Source organism: Equus caballus, chromosome 1 (genome assembly GCF_041296265.1).
Source record: "Equus caballus isolate H_3958 breed thoroughbred chromosome 1, TB-T2T, whole genome shotgun sequence".
Lineage (NCBI taxonomy): Eukaryota > Metazoa > Chordata > Mammalia > Perissodactyla > Equidae > Equus > Equus caballus.
In genome coordinates, this window is record NC_091684.1 from 87,804,163 (window position 1) to 87,824,618 (window position 20,456).

The 20,456-nt window shown below is 40.2% G+C and overlaps 1 protein-coding gene across 2 annotated transcripts; it reads left to right on the forward strand.

The window, feature by feature from the left end:
• Positions 1-1,930: 1,930 nt before the first annotated feature.
• RBM34 (RNA binding motif protein 34) lies at positions 1,931-18,548 on the forward strand. 2 transcript variants are annotated; one of them, XM_001915071.5, is made up of 11 exons: positions 1,931-2,150; positions 2,262-2,436; positions 2,653-2,789; positions 6,032-6,263; positions 7,535-7,594; positions 8,476-8,519; positions 14,075-14,158; positions 14,308-14,371; positions 15,836-15,875; positions 16,090-16,208; positions 17,883-18,548. In XM_001915071.5, the coding sequence occupies exons 1-11, from the start codon at positions 2,098-2,100 to the stop codon at positions 18,159-18,161; spliced, it is 1,287 nt and encodes a 428-aa protein (XP_001915106.1). In that variant the 5' UTR covers positions 1,931-2,097; the 3' UTR covers positions 18,162-18,548. The 2 variants fall into 2 exon arrangements, with proteins under 2 accessions (XP_001915106.1, XP_023502955.1); XM_023647187.2 differs by having other exon boundaries at positions 2,016-2,150; positions 2,617-2,789.
• The last annotated feature ends 1,908 nt before the right edge of the window (positions 18,549-20,456 follow it).

The following is a 20,456-nucleotide window of genomic DNA, read 5'->3' on the forward strand; positions in this document are numbered from 1 at the left end:
AGTGATCTATAAATGGCTGAAAACCAGTTCTTAATGGCAATGGGGATAATTTTTTAACCATCTCCAACCACAGCATCTTTCATACTCCCTAATTCTTTTCCTCAGAAGTGTGTGCTGCCTTTCATTTTCGGTGAGTCCATTAGTCCACCTTTCTTCTGATTTTAACCTCCTATTTAGGGATTTGGGGCTAATATTGTATGATGGGTTTTGTACGTATAAGATGTAATCCCCTAGAGGAGTAGTTTCATGGTTTAGTTGTGGAGGTAATATGAGACATAATAAAATTAAGTGCTAAATTGTGTGGTCAGGGAAAACAAGTGCATGAGTTTAAAAGGGACATACAAGAATCATGATGACTGGTAGTGACAAACAGGAGATGCAAACCTTAAGATTCAAGGGAGATTCATCTGGAAATGGCATGTGTAGGCTAGAGAGGAGAGGAAGAGTCAGGAAGGCCAGATGTGATGAGGTTGCAGTGCTCCAGAAAGGAAGTGATTCTTGGAGTAATGTTAGGGAGAGGGGAAGGAATGGGATGGGAGGCATTCTGAAGAAAAAAATGAATAGAATTTCTTAATTGGACTGTACAGGACAAATGGAGATGCTCGAGTTGCAAATATGGACCGTTGGGTTCTTCTCATCTTTATGAGATACCACAAGGTCACAATTATGGGAAACCAACGTACGGGACTTGGAAATCAAAACCAGGGCCAACAGTTGAATGTTATGGGTTTTTTCCATCAACTTATAATGTGGGCTATGAAAGGTCACACATATTCCCAATGACTGCTATGAAGCAGCTTTCAAAAAGCAAGTCTGTTCCCAAAGGTTCAAAGTTAAATCCTATTTTACCATCAAAACTACTGAATTCAATGATCTATCCAATGATAATCTAATATTTATCTCATTACCTAAAAGACAACTTACCAAATATCCACCAGGTACAGTTAATAGCAATACAGAATATAGGACAAATAAGACACCCATTCACATTTAGAAAGACTGTGTAAATAACGCTAATGCAAGTATGCTGGAAGTTTGGAAAAATAATCTCTCTATTGTAAATTTGTTGTTAGTGCCTTCAAATCATTTCGACTCCTAGTGACCCTGTGTACAGCAGAGCTGAAGGCTGCCAGGTCTGTTTGCGCCATCCTCTCACCTTCCTTCGCTCGGGAAGTTCCGCTAAAATCTGCCCGCCACAGGTGACCCTGCTGATAGTTGAGTTTTCAGCATCACAGCAACACGCAGCTGCCACAGTGTGACATCCGACAGGCGGATGGTGCGGTTCATTCATCTGACTGGGAAACGAATGCAGGCTGCAGCGGAGAAAGCGCCAGATCTTACTCACTAGACCACCAAGGCTGGTTTATAGCAGGGAAATTTCCGTAAGTGACGTAGTATGTGAGCTGGGCCCTGAAGGATGGGTACAATTTTACCGGTGAAAATGAGGGGTAAAGAGGGGGGCAGTTGTGGGGGAAGGAATAACAAGGTGGCGGAAAAAAGCAGGCTACAATATAAGGATTTGGAGGGAGGTTAGTCTGGGAAGGTGGGCTGAGAAAACAGCATCAAGAGTTTCGAGTGCTAAGGCTCTGCTTTTCCTGGTAGAAGAGCTGGGCAGCGCAGGTGAGAGCTGTGGTACTGTTTTTCACTTTCTTTTGAAATAATGTCAAATTTCAGAAAAGTTGCAAGAGCAGTACAAATAAGTCCCACGCAACCCTTCACACCAATTCACCAATTGTTAGAACTGTTACATCCCTGACAAACCTCCCTCCTTCCATCTTCAACAATCCGGAGGTTTTCCTACCTGTCTTCCCTCTGCTTGGATTGACACTCCACTCCCAAGCTGTCTGATTCTTAGTCATACTTCAGGCCTCCCCTACTCTCGGAAGACTTCCTTCCCTCCCAAGACTAGCTGTCTCTCAAGCAGAAAGATGCACAGTACCACCTGCTGCCCGGAGGCCGGCTGGCGCCTGCCAGGTGTGTCCGGCTCCCAGCGCGGCCACCTGGAGCGGAAGGGGCGTGGCTCCCAGAGCGGAAGTAGCCAGGACCCGGAAGTGCAGGAGGACGTGCTGCTGCTTTGCTGCAGGCGGTGGAACCAGCATGGCCGTGGAAGGGAAGAACAAACGGAAGAAAAAGAGAAGTGCCGAGGAGGGGTGAGTGGCGCCTGGCACGTCTCCCTGGGCAGGGCGGTGCGTTCGGGAGCTCGGGCGGGCGAAGCGGTGGGGCGTGGCGTGGAGTCGCTGAGTCTCTGGCGTCGTGTCTAGAGAGAACCCCGACGGTGGCGGGCGTGGGAGTTTGAGCGGAGACTACGTGGTTGGGCAAGTCGCCAATAGCTTGTTCCATGGCAAGCGTCCCTCCAGAGGCAGCGCAGGTCGGCTGGCAGCCCTCTTCAACTCTTTTGAGCCTCAGCTTCAACCCGTGTACGTGCCCGTGCCTAAAGTAAGTCACCCGAGTCTGTTCCGAATGGCCCATTGGAACAGCTTTAAAACAAGCCATCTACCTTGCGGGGCGTGATTTCTAAAGTGGGGCAGATAGGATTAATTTTAAGTAACCTTTCATCGCTGGCCATACCACTGAGAGAGAAGAGGTGCTAATTTAGATCACTAAGTTATTAAACAGGATGAAGTCTCAAACGTAACTTCAAACTTTTGGAAGGAAACCACCAAGAAAAGGAAACAGGATGAGGAGGGAGAAAGTACATCCCAAATTCAAAGATCGCTTTTGCAAGAACCTCCAAAAAAAATGAAAGTGAAGAAGAAACTTTCTGATGCAGACAAAAAGTTGGCAGACAGGTTGGTAAAATTCTCGTGGTTGATGTTAAATTAGATGGTGAAGAAGTTGAGATTCTTATGCCTGCAATATTCATCTTGATTTTTTTTCTCATTTCACAGTTCTAATTTAAAAAGTCTTATTATGGGAAATCTCATACACGTTCAAAAAGGTTAAAGAGGATAAGGAAGCCTCATGTACCCAGCATCAACAATTATTAATACTTGGCCCATCTTTTTTATCTTTACCCCGTTCATCTCCCCCTTATTATTAGGAAGCAAACCTAAGACTTATGTTTCATCTATAAATATTTAAGTATGTATTTCAAAGATGAGTTTGGTTTTCTTAAACCTATTCAGTCAGAGATAAGATTTCTCCTTTTAACGTAAATTTTTTCCCTCAGATTATTTGAATCAAGATCCAAATAGCAGTGCCATCACAAGTTCCTAGTTAACTGTCCTCAGTCTGTTAGGCCCCTCTCTTCAAGCCCTTTCTCTTTTCTCTTTCAACAAGGTGATCTTGATTCAGAGAGCTATTAATTGCTAACAGTTGTGAACTATGTTTTGTCCTCCTACCTAATGAATCTACGCACATCCTTAATTTTTCTCTTTCTCTCAGAGATAGGTGTCTTCCTCCTTGTCCAAGATTGATTCAGTCACCTGTGCTATGTATACTCTATACCTCTTTTTCTGCCTCCTTGGGGATTATGCCATCAGATATCTCCATCTTCTACTCTTTCCCATATCTTTGATCTGTCCACCATGTACATGTGCTCAAGATTCTCATCTCTTTTTTTTTTTTTTAAAGATTTTATTTTTTCCTTTTTCTCCCCAAAGCCCCCTGGTACATAGTTGTGTATTCTTTGTTGTGGGCCGTCTAGTTGTGGCATGTGGGACGCTGCCTCAGCGTGGTTTGATGAGCAGTGCCATGTCGGCGCCCAGGATTTGAACCAACGAAACACTGGGCCGCCTGCAGCGGAGCGCGCGAACTTAACCACTCGGCCATCGGGCCAGCCCCTCAAGATTCTCATCTTAAAAAAAGAAATCCAACAAGACAAAACCCTGTTCACAGTCACGTGTCCCTGTTTGCTGCTGTTCCCTCAATCCTCCCCTTCATTGTCAAGCTTTTGGAAAAAGAAGTCTGTGCTTGTGCTCTCTTTTTCTTGATCTGTTTTTTTTTCCACCCAGTCTGGTTGGTTGGTTGTTGTGTTTGTTTTTGCGTGATCTGACCATACTTCTGAACCAGTGCTCAGTGAAGCCATCCTGACCTAGTTGCCATGTTTACTAGGCTGTACAGCCTTTGTCTTACAAGTCGTCTCTGTTACATTTCACGTGGCTGCTTTTCTTCTCGAAGCTATTCCATTCTTTGATAGCAATCTCTTCTGATTATCCTTGTCTGTTCCTTCTCAGTGTCATTATGGGTACCCTTTCTTCTAACTGCTCCTTGAACGTTGGTTTTCCTCAGGATTCTCTTCTTGGTCATCTTCTCTTGACCTTTTTTCACCCCTTAGCCTGGGCAATCTCATTTGTGCCCATGGCTCCACCATTCTGAGCTCTCTCCTGATCTCCACACCTGTGTATCTCTTTGCCTCCTGGCATCTGCACCTGTATATTCCGTATCCACTTCAAAAGCACGATGCTTCAAACTGTGCTCATTGTCCTTATCAAACCTGTTCTTCTGCATGAGTGTTATCACCAGCCCTTCAGTTTCCTGAGCCCATGACTTGGGGTCATCGTATACTCTTTCTTTTTCCTGCGTATCTAATCAGTTGCCAAGTTCTGATGATGCTGTCTTTAATTATCTATTTAATCTGTCTTCGCCTTTCCAACCCCTCCCTTACTTCGGTTGGTCTGTTGTCTTCTCAGATGCATGCATCTGTGACTGTCTCCTAACTTCTCTCTGTTATCCAGCCTTGTCTCCTTCCTAATTATCTTCCACTTTGCTGCCCAAGTGATCTTTTTTAGACACTCTCAAAGTCTTCAGTGGTTCTCCATCTTTTGTGGGATAAAATCTTAACAGACATGTTCCTTCCTGACCTGGTTCCCAGCTTACCATACTGTCTCATTTCCTTTCACTCCCACTGGGTACTTTATATACCATAGTGAACCAAAAACTAGACATAGACCCTGACCTTAGTGGAGCTTATGGTCTAGTGGAAGAATAATAATGGTCAAGATTTACTGAGGAGTGAGGATGTGCCAGACACTGCTTTCCTTCTCGAAGAAGCCTTTCTTGTTTCTTTTATGTTTCTACACCATGTATTATAAATGTTACCATGTTAGTGTGAACTTTTTCCTATATCTTCAGAAATTAGGCTATTGAAAGGCCTTTTTTTAAAATTAATTATTATTATTTTTTTTGCTTTTTCTCCCCAAATCCCCCAAGTACATAGTTGTCTATTTTAGTTGTGGGTCCTTCTAGTTGTGGCATGTGGGATGCCACCTCAACATGGCCTGATGAGCCATGCCCTGTCTGTGTCCAGGATCCGAACCCGTGAAACTCTGGGCTACCGAAGTGGAGCTTGTGAACTTAACCACTTGGCCATGGGGCTGGCGCCAGGCCTTTAATAGTCTCTCTCTTTGTCTCCCCAGAGGCTAGAACTGAGTAAGAACCCAGTAAATATTTACTGAATGAATAAATCATTTTTATGACTCCTCCTACCCCTTCTCCCCCCACACTCAAGATCCCAGACCAGTTCTCTTTTTGGACTGATGCGCCAACCTCACTTATCCATGCACACCAATACTTTATGTTGTGTTTGCCATTTCAGAATTTACTTTTGACAAGCAGTCCTTTAAATATTACAGACCTACTGTAAGTAGGAAATCTGGTTTTTCCTCTTGGCCATACTGCTTTTACAAAGTATTTTGCAGGCATATTAAGCCTTATAGACTCCCTGGGAGTGCTGCAGTCCTCCTAGAGTTCCAGAACAGAGGATGCAGTTAGGAACCGGTAGAGTATAAACTGAATCTCCAGGAGCTTTAAATGAACCAGCTTTTGTTTAAATGAACTTTTGTTGCTTTGCTATTATTACCTAGCAGTTTTAACATACCTTCAAAAATTGAGCTTAACTTTTTCCAACTTGAGTTTTCTAAAAATACCAGTGGCTTTTTGATAGTGCAATTTTTAAAATTTAGATATATTTGTGAATGGCAATTTTTTACTTAGGTAAACCAGAAGTAGGTGGGAAATATTTCTAATCCCTCTGCTTTGTCAAATACTAGACCCAACTTCATTGACTCTTATTTCTTTTGGCTTTAAAAAGAGAGCACGCTCTAGCAAGTGCTGATTTAGAAGAAGAAATTCACCAGAAACAAGGGCAGAAAAGGAAAAATTCTCAGTCTGCTGTTAAAGTAGCAGATAAAAAAGTACTTGATGATGTGGATCACACAGTTGTAAATCAAAGGAAAAAATTTCAAACCAACCAAGAAGACGAGAGATTAAAGAATGAGAGAACTGTGTTTGTTGGGAATTTGCCTGTCACATGTAATAAGAAGGTAAGTGCATAATCTTTATATTGTAGCGATTCAGAGAAGTTAGTAATTCATAACTTTGTTTACTGTTCCTTTACTAAAAAGCATATAATTAATGTCATTAATATATAACTTCCTTATAATGACTACATAAATGATTCTGTAGGTTGATTCTAGTACCCACCCCCTCCTCTCCATTGTCGTCATCACTGCCCTAATTCAGGCTTTTGCAAATCTTACTTGAACCTCCTGTCTGTTGGGTTTTTTTCCTTCTAGCCGTATCTCCTGTTACATGCCACTGGAACCTAAGCTCCACATGTGCAGGGAGATTTCTCTCATTTCTTCACCGCTGTATCCATAGCACTTGAAACAGTGCCTTGCGCATACTTGAGGCTTGATAAATATTTGTTGTGTAAATGACTGAGTACATCTCAAGTTTCTTCTGTTATGTGAGGTTCACTAAACCAGAAACATGCCTGTAACCTTCTGTGTCTTAGGTCATGGTCACACTGTTGGCAGTCCCTTAGGCCAAAATCCTGCTCATCTTTTGAAGGACAATTTAAATTTCACTTCCTTAGAAACAAACAGTACAAAAAACTCACTTCCTGGTTTTTCCCTTTCCCCCTTACCCTTTTGTCTGCTAGCATTTGATTTATGATTATTTTGTATAAGATAACATATTTTGCTTTGTAGCATAGTTTTAGTTATTGGTCCTCCTATGAGATTCAAAGAGGCTCAAGAGAAGGGAGTGTATGTGGTATCCTTGCACATTCAATAAGTTATTTTTGAATTAGAATTGGTTATAGAAGTTATTGTCCTAGCTGTAAGAGATATACATTCTTCACTTCCTGAGCCAACCATAAGAATAACGTATAAAATTCACACTCTAGATTTTTCTTCAGCCTGATTGTCCTAATTCTAGACAGTTGAGGAATTTCTCATAGTGACATAAGCATCCTTAAAACTCATTTCTGGCTTAAGCCAATGTGAAAAGATGAGAGAATCTATGGAATATATAATCTTAGTTTACATGTAGTAAAGATAAAAGCTTGAAAGACAAAAACATTGTATATCTTATGGATACTAAATTAACTTGAATTGTGTTTTCTTTTTATATAAGTTTCATTGAAATGTTTTTGTCTTCTAACTGAATAGTCACCCACTTTTCCTGAAGTGTTCTTAAAATAAAACCTGGCAGTAAAAGATTATTAGAGAGTTTTACTTAAATCCTTTTTGTAGCACTTATTTGATGTTGTGAAGATGGACTAAAGTGTATTTATATTTTTTTATTTTAGAAGCTGAAGTCATTTTTTAAAGAGTACGGGCAAATAGAATCTGTACGATTTCGTTCTCTGGTATGTTTTCTCTCCCCTTAAAATTGTATAATCTTAAAATATATTGCATTTAGATCAGACTTATTAAACGAGTTGGTATTAATTAGATGGAGGAGCACTTGACTTGAACCTTCTGAATTAGCAGGTTCAAATCTAGCCCGAGAGAAGAGTCTCTCTTCGTATCTATTGCTGACTTCGTTAAATAATTTAATGGGTTCACATATTAAAATGATGTCCAATGTATTTTGGAGGGTAAGCGGGTGTTTTGTTTGCTATGTCAATTGAGTAGGCAAAACCCGTAACATGACTGTAAATTAACTGAACCTGAATATAAAGGGGATTCCTTTATTTGTCCAATTAAAGATTCCAGAAAGATTTTTTATTTTGCCAACTGGCATTTATAAACTCTTAGAGATATGGATGAAGTCATATGTCTCATACACTTATTAATTTAGTTAGACATATTTAAAATCATATAGCATATACAATAAAATATTAATTTAGAAGTGTCCCTTTTTCCATGCTCATTTTTTAGAACAATTTTCCTTGCATTTTTCATGTGCATCTTCAATATCAGTGTCCCCTCATGACCAGAGACCTGGTCCTTCGAGTCATCTGACACAGTTTGAGGGCTCAGTATGTTTACTTGCATGTAGGTTGAGAGTCACTGCCCGTTAAATCTGAATATGGTACTATCTTCGGAAATCTTTGTCGTAAGCCACCAGGTCCCATTCGCATAACATTACGACAGTTGTTTCTAATTCAGTATTTCCTTAGAATGTGTTTAAAATCACATTATATCAGAGTTAGATATGTAGACTTGAATTAATCAAAATATAATTAATTTGAAGTAATATTTCAAATAATGAATTTTCTTTAATACCCTTTTTGTCTCTTAAAAGATTCCGGCAGAGGGAACTCGGTCCAAAAAGTTGGCAGCAATAAAGTAAGTTTATAATTGGAGAAAGGAGGTAGTCTTAAACGCTCTTCCAGTTTGGTTAAAATTGAGATCACTTCATAGATGTTTTTATTTCGATAATACATCATGCCTTACTGTTTCCTTATGTTTGTAATAGCATATAAATTTGTCAGATGTTTGCCTTTAAGCCTTAACATAAATTGTGGAGTCACAGCAAGTGTTGTAAAATAACTTACTAGAAAATGCACCATGAGAAATTTCAAGGATGTTTAACTGGGCATAGTGTTTGAAGAAAATTAAGTTTTGCACCCAGATATTCTAGTATAAATCATAAATACCATATTTCATCAATTCTAAGGCATACATTTTCCCATATCTTAACATTTTTGAAATCAAGATGCATCTTAAAATCAGGGGTGCCCCGATGGCTGCTACTGGCTGGTCAGGTTTTTCCAGAGAGAATTTGTGTTTGCTTCCATCGATCACCTGAGGGGACTGCTAGCCCAAGACCACTTTAAGTTCTCTGGGGGTTTGGGGACCATACTGGTAGTGTGGCTTGTGGTTCAAATTCTCAGGGGGATTTTTTCCCCTATCCCCTGTTTTCTACCTAGTGCTAAGGATGAGACATGCAAGTTTCCTTTCTCTCCCTTTATTTCTCATTTATTTCTTTAAGTGAATATAATTAACATATAATGTTATGTAAGTTTAAGGTGTACAACTTTTATTTTTTATTTACCTTCAGTTTTATGCAGGGTTTCCTGTTAGTCTCCCAATCTTGCAGGGGGCGGTTCTTTCTTACTGGGACAGGAAATGATGGATTTTACAAGCAGAGGTGTATATATTGTGTATATATCAGATGTGTGTGTGTATATATATGTATATTAAACATATAGATTAATGTAAGATCTGTATATAAATAACATTATTTGCCCACTTTATTTTTCTGTTGAATTGTTTCTCGTATTGATCTGTGGGATGTTAAGGAAATTAGCCTTTTGTGATTTGGGTTACAAATTTTCTACAAATATTTCTGAGAATCCTATTATCTCAAGATTTTTGAATTGCAACAGTCCCTTTGGACATCTTGGCAAGTTCATTTCTACATTCATTCCTGTTTTGGAATTCTTTGGCAGACCAGGTCTCTGCCAGTTTTTTCCCATAACCATCACAGCTCCAGTTGTGTAGTTAACTCTTGATAAATATGTGTTATTATGTGTTTCTGGCCATAATAATGTTTGGTGAGGTAACCAAACATACAAGTCCTCCTCTATGCAGGGCATTGCTCAGATGCTGTGGGGAGTGGAAAGCCTGGTAAGAGACAACTCTCCTTTGGGCCATACAAACTTAATTCTGTATGAGGCTAAAACCCAGGGGCCTAAATTTCAGCAGAAACAGGTTCCGATAGGAGTGTGTAAAAGTAGTACTGAGCAGTTTTGGTGCCAAAAAAATGGGGTTTGCTCTCTGTGCTTGCCACCAGCTCTGTCCCCACTCCCAATTTAAAAAAATTTCTAAATTTAATTGTTTGAATAAATAATGAAGCAAATAGTTAAAAAATAAAAAAGTATAGAAGTGTATGCAGTGAAAAGTTTCTTTCCTGCACCTTTTTCCTAGTCAGCCAGTTCCCTGCCCCAGGCAGCCGCTACTTTTACTTTCTTGTATAACCTTCTAGAGATGTTTTATGCATTTACAAATAGATACACATACATGTTCTACCCGCCCCCACATGTAACTTTCTCACGCAGTGGTATTCAGTGTATTTCCTACTCCACATCTCCCCTTTTTCCGCTTGCTGTAACTTGCATATCTGTTTATATCAATGTAAAATTGCTTCCTTGTTCTTTTTCAGAGCATCTTAGTATTCTATAAGGTGTACCATAATATGTTTTAACAAACCCTCCACTGATGGACATTTAGGTTTTTTTCCAGTCTTGTGACCATTACAAATAATGCTGGAGTGAATGACCTTGCACTTATGTAATTTTGTACGTGTCAGTTTATCTGTAGGATAAACGTTTAGTAGTGAAATTGCTTAGTCAAAAGGGTCTTTGCATTTGTAATTTTGGCCTGCTATCCCATAGAGATGGTAACCTATTTATATTCCCACACCTTTACCAACAGTATGTTTTTGAGCTTTCTGATCATTGGCAATCTGATAGGGGAAGATGGTATTTCTAATTTGCATTTCTCTTGAGTGAACATCTTTTCATATGTTCAAGTCATTTGTTTTTCCTTTTATCTGAATTGTTACTGTCATTTGCCCACTTTATTTTTCTGTTGAATTGTTTCTCATTGATCTGTGGGATGTTAAGGAAATTAGCCTTTTGTGATTTGAGTTACAAATATTCTGCCCTGTTTGTCATTTGCTTTTTCACTCTGCTATGGAGACTTTGCCATGTGAAACTTTTTTGCTTTTTCATAATAATCAAAATTTTTTTAACCTTTTTTTCTATTTTATTAAGATATAAGTTACCTTCAGTAAACCTCACATATTTGAAGTATACAATTTTATGATTTTAATATATGTATGCACTCATGAAATCATTGTCACAGTCAAGATGCTGAATACTTCCCCACCCAAAGTTTCATCACCTCCACCCCTGTCTCCAGGTGACCAGTGACCTGCTTCTTATCTCTGGTGTTAGTTTGCATTTTCTAGAGTTTTAGGTACGTGGACTCATTGTATAGGATGTACTCTTGTCTGACTTCTTTTGCTCAGCATGATGATTTTGAGATTCACCCATTTTGTTGCATGCTCAGTGGCTTATTCTTTTTCATTGCCCAGTAGTATTCCATTGTGTGGACGTACCAGATTTTGTTTATCCATTCACCAGTTGATGAATATTTGGGTTATTTCAAATTTGGGGCTGTCATGAATAAAGGTACTAAAAACATTTGCATACAGGTCATTTCTCTTGAGAAAGTACCTGGAGGTGTGGGATTGAAGAGCACAGAAGTTTTAGATTTTATTGAAGATCCAGTTTAGAGAGTGCTATTGTTTGGTGGTCTGGTAGCAGGCAGTGGGATTCTCTCTTGTCCTGGGCAAGCCCTGTGTGTCTGTGTCTCAGAAGCATACCTGATCGTCCCTCCTTCCTGTGGCGGCCATACTCCGCCTTGTGCCTTTGGTGGGTCTCATGGCAGAGAACATTTCCCAACCCTTGCCCAATGGTAGGAGGCCTCCCTTCCTCTGGCCACAAGGGATCTTCCCTGTGCCCTGGGGGTGACAGGGTTTGCTGCCCCTGCGGCTTAGCCTTCTCCTCCACAGAGAGAGGAAGCCAGGTGGGGCTTTGTGCCTTCCCCACACTGGCTTCGGTTGTTCTGTTCTCTTTTTAGGTGGAAGTAGAACTCTAGATGTCATTGACACCTAGATGTCTAGATGTGACTAGTTGTTAAAAATCATCCATCAAGCTTGATACGAGGCGTGTTCTTGCCAAGCAGAAAGGGGCAGAGTTACATGCTTGCACTTTGTATTCCCTGAGGCAAGGAGAGCGCTTCTCAAAGCGTAACAGAGTACGATACAATTATTAAGATTTTTTTAAAGTCACTTTCCATTTATGTTATCTTGGGGTTTGTCTTAGTCCGTTTGGGCTGCTATAACACAGTAACACAGACTGGAAGGCTTATAAACAGCCGAAATTTATTTCTCACACTTTTGGAGGCTGGAAGTGCAAGATCAGGGTACTAGCATGGTTGTGTTCTGGTGAAGGACAGCTTCCTAATTCAGAGCCAGGACCAACATGGCAGGAGGGGCTGGGAGCTCTGTGGGGCCTCTTTAATAAGAGCACTGATCCTATTCATGGGGACTCCACCCTCATGACCTAGGCACCTTCCAAAGGCCCCACCTCCTGTTACCATCACTTGGGCATTAATGGATTTCAATGTATGAATTTGGGGGAGACACAAAAATTAAGACACTCAGTGTTACGCTAGGACGTGTTGGATTTGGATGTTGTCAGCAGCTGCATGTTGTAGGGAAAGAATAGGGGCTCCAGAGTCAGCTAGACTTGGTTTAAGTGTTAAGCTGGCCACTTACCAACTTATGATTGTAGTCAGGTACTTATCCAAGTCTCAGCTTCCTTATCCATAAAATCAGAAAACTAACACTCATGTCGGAGATGTGAGATTAAAGGAGATACATAAAATGCCTAACCCAGTGCCTGGTATGTGTTAGGCATTCAGTAAATCACAGCTTGTTTTATCAATGTAAAACTGTTACTGCAGAATGCCGTGAGCCATGCCCTGACGTTATGTTCTGGTGCCTTTCTTGATGATACTCATTTTTTCATTAACATTTTTGTTACTTCAAAACAATAGGGCAATGTCTTCAGGGAAGGATCTGTGGTCATTTACCATGGTCTTTTTGTGATTGGTCTCATCTAAATTAGATCACCATTTTCCAAACCTAGTGAATTAATGGGTTTAAGGCATTGAGCAGCAACAGCTGCTGTCCTTAAAAAAAGAGTGAGAAATAGTCATAACATGCCTCCCATGGAAAGAACACAACACTATCTATGGTCTGGACAAAGAGGTCAAATCTGGGTCCGATCAAACCACTGTATCCGGCTGCCAATTTGAAGAAATATAGAGGACAGAGGAACATGCTGAACTGCACTATGAGCTTGTAATCAGCAAAACCCAGGCTTTGGGAAATTCTGTGGGTTAAACATTAAGATAACACGAGAGATAAAGGGGGAATCTTGTAGATTAAACAAGACTCGAAAGACTTTTTTCTTTTTTATCTTTTTGAGGAAGATCAGCCCTGAGCTAACATCGGCTGCCAATCCTCCCGTTTTTGTGAGGAAGGCTGGCCCTGAGCTCACATCCACGCCCATCTTCTTCTGCTTTATATGTGAGACGCCCACCACAGCATGGCCTGACAAGCAGCGCCATGTCCACACCTGGGATCCGAACCGGCGAACCCTGGGCCGCCAAAGCAGAACGTGCGCACTTAACTGCTGCGCCACCAGGCTGGCCCCTCAGAAGACTTTTTTAAGTGGGAAAATGGACAAGACCAGAGTATAACGTGTAGGAATAGACACTTGGGTGGTAAAACCACACAGGCACGCAGAAACATAGTTCCTATGGGAGTGGGGATGGTGGTTACCTTTGGAGGGGAGGAGGGGCTACAATCGAGAAGGCCACAGAGAGGCTTCTGGGGGGGGCGGTGGCTGCAAGGGAGTTGACCTGTTAATAATTCGCTAAGCTAGACATGTTTGTGTAGTTTTTATTTTATAGTAAAAAGGAAAAATTAAGTCGTCTTTCACATCTGTTTGTGTGTGTGGTAGATACAGAGCTGCAGCTAAGATTATAGTTTCTAGCCTGGTGGCACTGCATGGGTGGTCTGCACATGGCTGGACCTCTCCCAGTGATGACTAGTAAGAAGGCATGGGTTACATGTTTCAGCCAGTATCTGTATAAGTTGTGTGTTATTTTTGAGTTATTACTAAATATTTATTAAAAGAGATGAAACTTCTCCCAGGAATTCTTGTCATATGTGTTGATTAAGAGTAGAAAACAGGCTGTATTTATTTTAGTGACTTTGAGATTAGACAATTTTACATTGTCTTTTTTTTTTTCCTGTGTAGACGTACAATTCATCCCAATCAGAAAAATATTAATGCTTACGTAGTGTTTAAGGATGACAGCGCTGCTGCGAAAGCATTGAAAAGGTAATTTTATCTTTTTGAGGTTTGATCAGATTACTTTATTTAAGTATTGATGAGTTCATGTTTTATTCTTGGTTTCACTTTAGAGCAAATAGTATAGTAACTCAGTGCTCATTTTTAACAGCCATTTCCCCTTCGTATTTATAATACAGAAATGGGGCCCAAATTGCTGATGGATTTCGTATTAGAGTTGATCTTGCATCAGAGACCTCATCTGTAAGTAGCACATGAGTTGTTTAAAGAACTTAACCAGTCTTGTAGAGAAAATCATTTTCTTCTGAGTTTTTGCTAGGAGAGGAGTGGAATCAGCAGTGAGCGTGAGGGAAGCACAGAAGGAAACATCCTGTGCCCTCTGTGGTCACAGCGCTGTTGCCTAGAATGACACAAGGACTTGAGTCAACATTAGCTTCAAGAACGTGGTTCCCCTACTCCCTCCATTAAATTGAAGAATCATAGAGCGTTAGGCTGAAAGTTATGTTGGAGATCATCCACGCAAACACCTTATAGACTGAGAGCTAGAAGTTAAATTATCCATTAAATAGTTTTTGAATTCCTACTGTGTGTCAGGTGTACAGTGCTAAGATAGAGTCTCAGTTCTTTAGGAGTTCAGAATATAAAGGTGAAGATGAGCAGATGGGCCAATCGTGGCACTGTTCTATGATAAATAGTGTCATAAATGCACAGGATATTTGTCAGCTCAGGAATGGGGCATTTGGCTTGGGGAGGTGCCAGCAAGAAGGGACAAAAGAGGGCTTCCAGGAGAACAGGTGTCATATCAATCGTGCCAGATGAGTCCATGTTATCTAGGCAAAAAAAGTTTTTTAAAAAAAGATGAGGCTATCCGGGCAGGAAAAACAGTATAAATGGTGGGGACCAAAACTTCATTTGCTTAGGGAATACCAAGAGCTTAATACAGTTGATAGTGGGTAGATAGGAGGAGGGCAGCAGTAAGAGTTGCTGTTGGAGAAACAGTTAGAGGTCAGATTATGAAGGTGCTGGTCTGCCATGTTGAAGAGCCTGGATTTTGTCCAGCAGCTGTTCCACAAGTTGAAACACGAGAGTGGCATGACCAGATTTGCATTTTACAAAAGTCTGGAAATGAATGAGGGGTGAGTTGTAAGAGCTCACCACAGAAACATACAGTGCATTACTGTCATTGTCAGAGTTACCTCAGAAATTACAGAGGCCTGGTTGACACCCCTGGCTTTGATTGTGGACCTTGCACAGGTGACCAAAATGGCCCAAGGGCCAAATCCACCTCCCACCTGATTTTTCAAATAAAGTTTTATTAGCACACAACCACACCCATGAGCTTATTTTTATGTATTGTGCTATAACGGCAGAGATGAGTAGTTATGAGAGACCACATGGCCTGCAGAGCCTAAAATATTTGCGCTCTGGCCTTTTGCAGAAAAAGTCTGCCCACCCCCAATATAGCATGTCTTTCTTGAGCACTGCCATGTGTCAGTGCTAGCTGTGACCAGAAAACCACTCCCTCCTCCAGTGCTCACTCACATTCCAGGGGGCAACACAGAGGAGACTGAATCAAACAAGGGACTGAGGTGGGGCTTAAATCAGGAGATGGAGACCCATCAGAGACACGGGGTGAGGAAAAGGGTAGACTTGAGGACGACTTTCTGCTCCAGTGAGTGATTTTTATTAACACCCTTTGTGTTTCAGAGGGACAAGAGATCAGTGTTTGTGGGGAATCTCCCATACAGTAAGTTTGTTTAAACAAATTACGTACCTGTTTATCGTTAAGACAACAGCTGAGCAGTAACTCTGTTTTGCTTTAAGACTAACTTTAGAAAGGGTGGGGTGTCACTTGACTGATTCTCGTGGGGCGGTGCTTAACTTGCTGTGTTATTGAACATCTCCATCTTTCTAAGGCAATCTCAAGTCTCTACTTTCACTTTGGTTGGCTTTGTTTCTAGAAGTTGAAGAGTCTGCAGTTGAGGAACACTTTCTGGACTGTGGGCATATAGTGGCTGTAAGGATTGTGAGAGACCAAGTGACAGGAGTCGGCAGAGGGTTTGGCTATGTGCTCTTTGAGGTATGGGAGACTGATGCATTGTCACTGTCCTGTGAAATGTTGGGAAGGGTTGTCCCCGCTATTTGATCATTCAGACGTAACTGTCACCATCACCGTCAGATTCCGTCTTAAGAAAACTAAATTTGTAACCTGCCGTAAGAGTACTGTTTCTATACTTGCACCTAACCAAAAGATGTTCTAGTTCCCTCTTTCTTCATATTAATGTTATTGAATTATCTTTTAGATATTGGATATGAAAGGTATTAACTATGAATCTCCACCTTCTGTAAAATGGAGAAAAGAATTGACTATTCATTCAAGTAGAAGACAATTTTAGTCTTTGTACAAAATTGGTTATATTTAGTTCACTAAATATTAACCAGTGTTTCATGCCTAACGTGATGAGAATATACATATTATCTGATGGCAGTTAAGTTTCTCATCCCTCCACAATAACCCATTAATACTTTTCCTTTCAGTTTTTTCCTGGGCCTTCTGTTTTGTAGTTGAACTTTAATCCGTGAATATAAAATTTTGCAGTTTGCTTTGTTGCTTTCTTTTGTGTAAGCACGTTCTAGTGAGTGATATCACATAATTTATACTTTCATATTTTCCAAATGTTGCACATAGCATTGTTCTATATTTTTCCCTGTAATAATTAAATTGGAGTGGTTATTTTTTTTCTTCAAATGTTTGCCTGCATTTTTGGATTACTTCTTCAGGAGATAGCTCCCCAGTGGGCTATTACTAACTAGGTCAAGAAATGTGACCTTCTTTTTTGTTTTTGGTGAGGAAGATTGGCCCTGAGCTAACATCTACTGCCAATCCTCCCCTTTTTGCTTGAGAAGGATTGGCCCTGAGCTAACATCCATGCTGGTCTTACTCTATTTTGTGTGTGAGACGCCTCCACTGCATGGCTTGATGAGCGGTGTGTAGGTCCGCTGAACTGGTGAACCGCAGGCAGCTGAAGCAGAGCACGCAAACTTCACCACCACGCCACTGGGCCAGCCCTGGCATGTGGCCATTTTTAAGACTCTTGATATGTATTACCAGGTAGATTTTAAGAAACGTGGTCACAGCCTTGTGTTTCCCTCATTCTGTACTGTAGTGATCTTACTGTTTTTCTGCTCTCTGTCTTCTGACTATTGATAAGTTTGTAAAGTCCTTTAACAAACATCTTACGAGTATTCAGAGTTGTTAGCATTTAGTGGTTCTATATTAGAATAAAAGAATAATAGAATTTTGGATCTAACAGAACTCTACAAGGCATCTGGTCCAACCTCTCGATCTGTCATTGCGTTCCCTGCCCTCAGGTCAGCTAATGCTGAGGGGCTTTGGCCGAAAGAGCCTTGTGAGAAGGAGGTTCATTGGTTTAAAAGATTGCATATGACTAACGTAGTTAGTTGAAATTTCACTTTATAATGAGAAAATGAAGCTTATTGGATTGTGACTTATCTGATTATTTGACAAGGCAGCTTGAGTGCTTCCTGGGGAAAAACTCGTGAGGAGCATGATTAAAACGAGACTCCAGACACAGCTGCTGAAACCCTTGGGAATGGCCTTCTTGGATGTGGAAGCAGGAGGGGTTTCTATGTGCAAGCTCCGACGTTCTTCTGATCCATTGAAGTTGCAGTTTTACTAGTTTCTTTACAAATGAGTTTCTGGTGGAAATTAATATACCTATTTTTATTGCAGAATACAGATGCTGTTCATCTTGCTCTGAAATTAAATAATTCCGAACTGATGGGAAGAAAACTCAGAGTCATGCGTTCTGTTAATAAAGAGAAATTAAAACAAAATTCAAATCCCAGTTTGAAGAACGCCACTAAACCTAAGCAGGGACTTAATTCTGCTGCAAAAAATGTAGGACATTCTAAAAGTTTATTTATTGGAGAAAAAGCTGTTCTCATAAAGAAGAAAAAGAAAGGACAGAAGAAAAGTGGATGGACTAAGAAACAGAAGAAACAAAAGTAGCAATCTGGAAATCTGGAGCTTTTTTTTCTTTCCACTGAGTACTGGTAATAAAAGTGTGGTGAACCCATGTATTGAGTTTCAGAATTTTTTATGGCTAGTGTAGGTGGAACTCGAAACTTTTTCAGTTTATTCACATTGTAGCAGTACCTTTGAAACATTTGTTTTAAGATGTAGGCAGATGAGTCACCATGGATTATGTAATATTGCTAATGGTTTAAGAGATGATTTTATATTTAGGGTGAACGTTTAGAATTTTAGTTATGTATTATTTTAATGTATGTTAGAAATATATAATTAACACTTGAGACAGTTATTTCAAGAATTACCTGTGATGAGACTAAACTTTTAAAAAGTATCTTTAAAGAAAAATAAAACAATCAACCTTAACGCTTATTGTATCTGGACAGAGTATCTGAATAATTAAAGTGGGAATACTGATCTAAGGTTGAATCACAACCCCTGAGAAGAAAGGTTTTGAGGGCTGTTATATAATAGCTATTCATTTTTCTTCTTTTCTCTTGCACTTATAAGTGGAGTTCTGGGTTTTAATTATTTCAACAATCTAATAATGACTAACCAACAAGAAGGTTATATGAAATGTTGCTCTGATTCCTTATTCTTGACCAGTGATTTTCTGCTTATTGAAGTCCTTGGCAAATTGGCTATAAAGCAGATTGAAAAATATTCTCCCAGGAAAACTTGTGATTCTTAATGTCACCTAATAGACTGAAACAATCTTTCAAAAAAATATTTAAGGAAACATTTTCTAATAAAATGTGGTAATTAAGTCGCAAGCTATAAAGTTCAACAAGAGGAGAGAAGACAATTGCATCCCCTTGGGGCCTACCCGTGTGCTATAGCTGGTGCCCTGTCTCACAAATCTTAACCACGCTGGGTCTGTATCCAGGAGGGAGGCTGATCTGAGGCTCGTAGAATCTGTGATACATACATCATATCGTTTAGGTGGATAAGGAGATTGGGGGACGGTGAGTTATTACTACTGATTGTTTGGAAAAATCCTGTCTTTTGGGCATAGCACAAGGAAAACCTAATGGGTCTTTAAAATGTAGCTCTGTAGAAAGCAGAGAGAGCTCCATTTTCGTCTCTAGGGACTGGATATTTTATGCTTAGTATCCGCTATGGTGCTTAGAACCTTGTTTTTCATAAGTAGGTTCAGTAGATACTTATTACTTGACAAATTTTGAGCATTTTTGCATATATTTCCAATTAAATTTATATAAAGCATCATCTATAGACTATCCCTATAGATATATAGAGTATATAGAGTGCATAATTTTAATTGTGTGTTTTATAGTGGATATATAGTGGATATTGTGGATATAGTATATATTTATATAAATGTATATATATTTATATAATTTTAGTGTCCTTAACATGGAGTGTTCCTTTTGGTGTCAGGTTTTCATGTAGAGCCCTGGACTGGGGTGGAAGGGCATCCTGTTCTTGCCCCGGCTCTGTGGCTGTGTGTGCAGGACCCTGGACAAGCCTCTCAGCCTCTTTATCTAAATCTTTTGATTGGTGAAATAAAGGGCTTGGACGAGATCAGTGGTCTCACACTTCTTTGACTATGATCTGCACCAGCTTTAAGTTTGCATCATGACCCGTACAAACATGGATATATCTAACTGACATGAAAGTTTCACGTGACAGTACTGGTCCCTACTACACCGATTGCCATCTGATATTTTTTATTCTATTTTATTAAAAATACTGGTTATGGTCCACTATGGTCATTCCACAACCCACTAATGATTCCACTGACAAACACGTGCCTAGGGGCTTCCCAGGCTGTTTCTGTTTCAGGATTCTATGCTTCTAGGTGTTTTACAACAGGTATTTAAAAATGTAGAGTGGTCATGCAGAGTGGTAAATGAGGTAAACGAGGTAAACGTAGAGGGAGGGATTCAAAGGTGCAGATGTTGCTCTAACGGCTTTGCATAAACCTGCTGCCTGGTATCCTGTACTCATAGTAGTGACCTCAACATTTACATTGCATTTACTACACACAACACAGGGATAGAGATGAGTAGCATGTTTGTTTACTCAGGAGTCATACTCTAACGGCCACGAGGTCTACTCAGATTTTCAAGACAGTCAAGTTCTAGGCCTCATGTCTATCGCCTTGGACAAGTCCTTTCTGTTCCAGCACACCTGAGGCTCAGGACGTACCTCTCAGTTGAGGTTCACTGACAACTTTGGGGGATGGGCAGAATGAGAATGTGTGTGTTCGGGGTATAAGCAAAGGCTTTTTGTGTTATTCTGTTGTGTGCAATC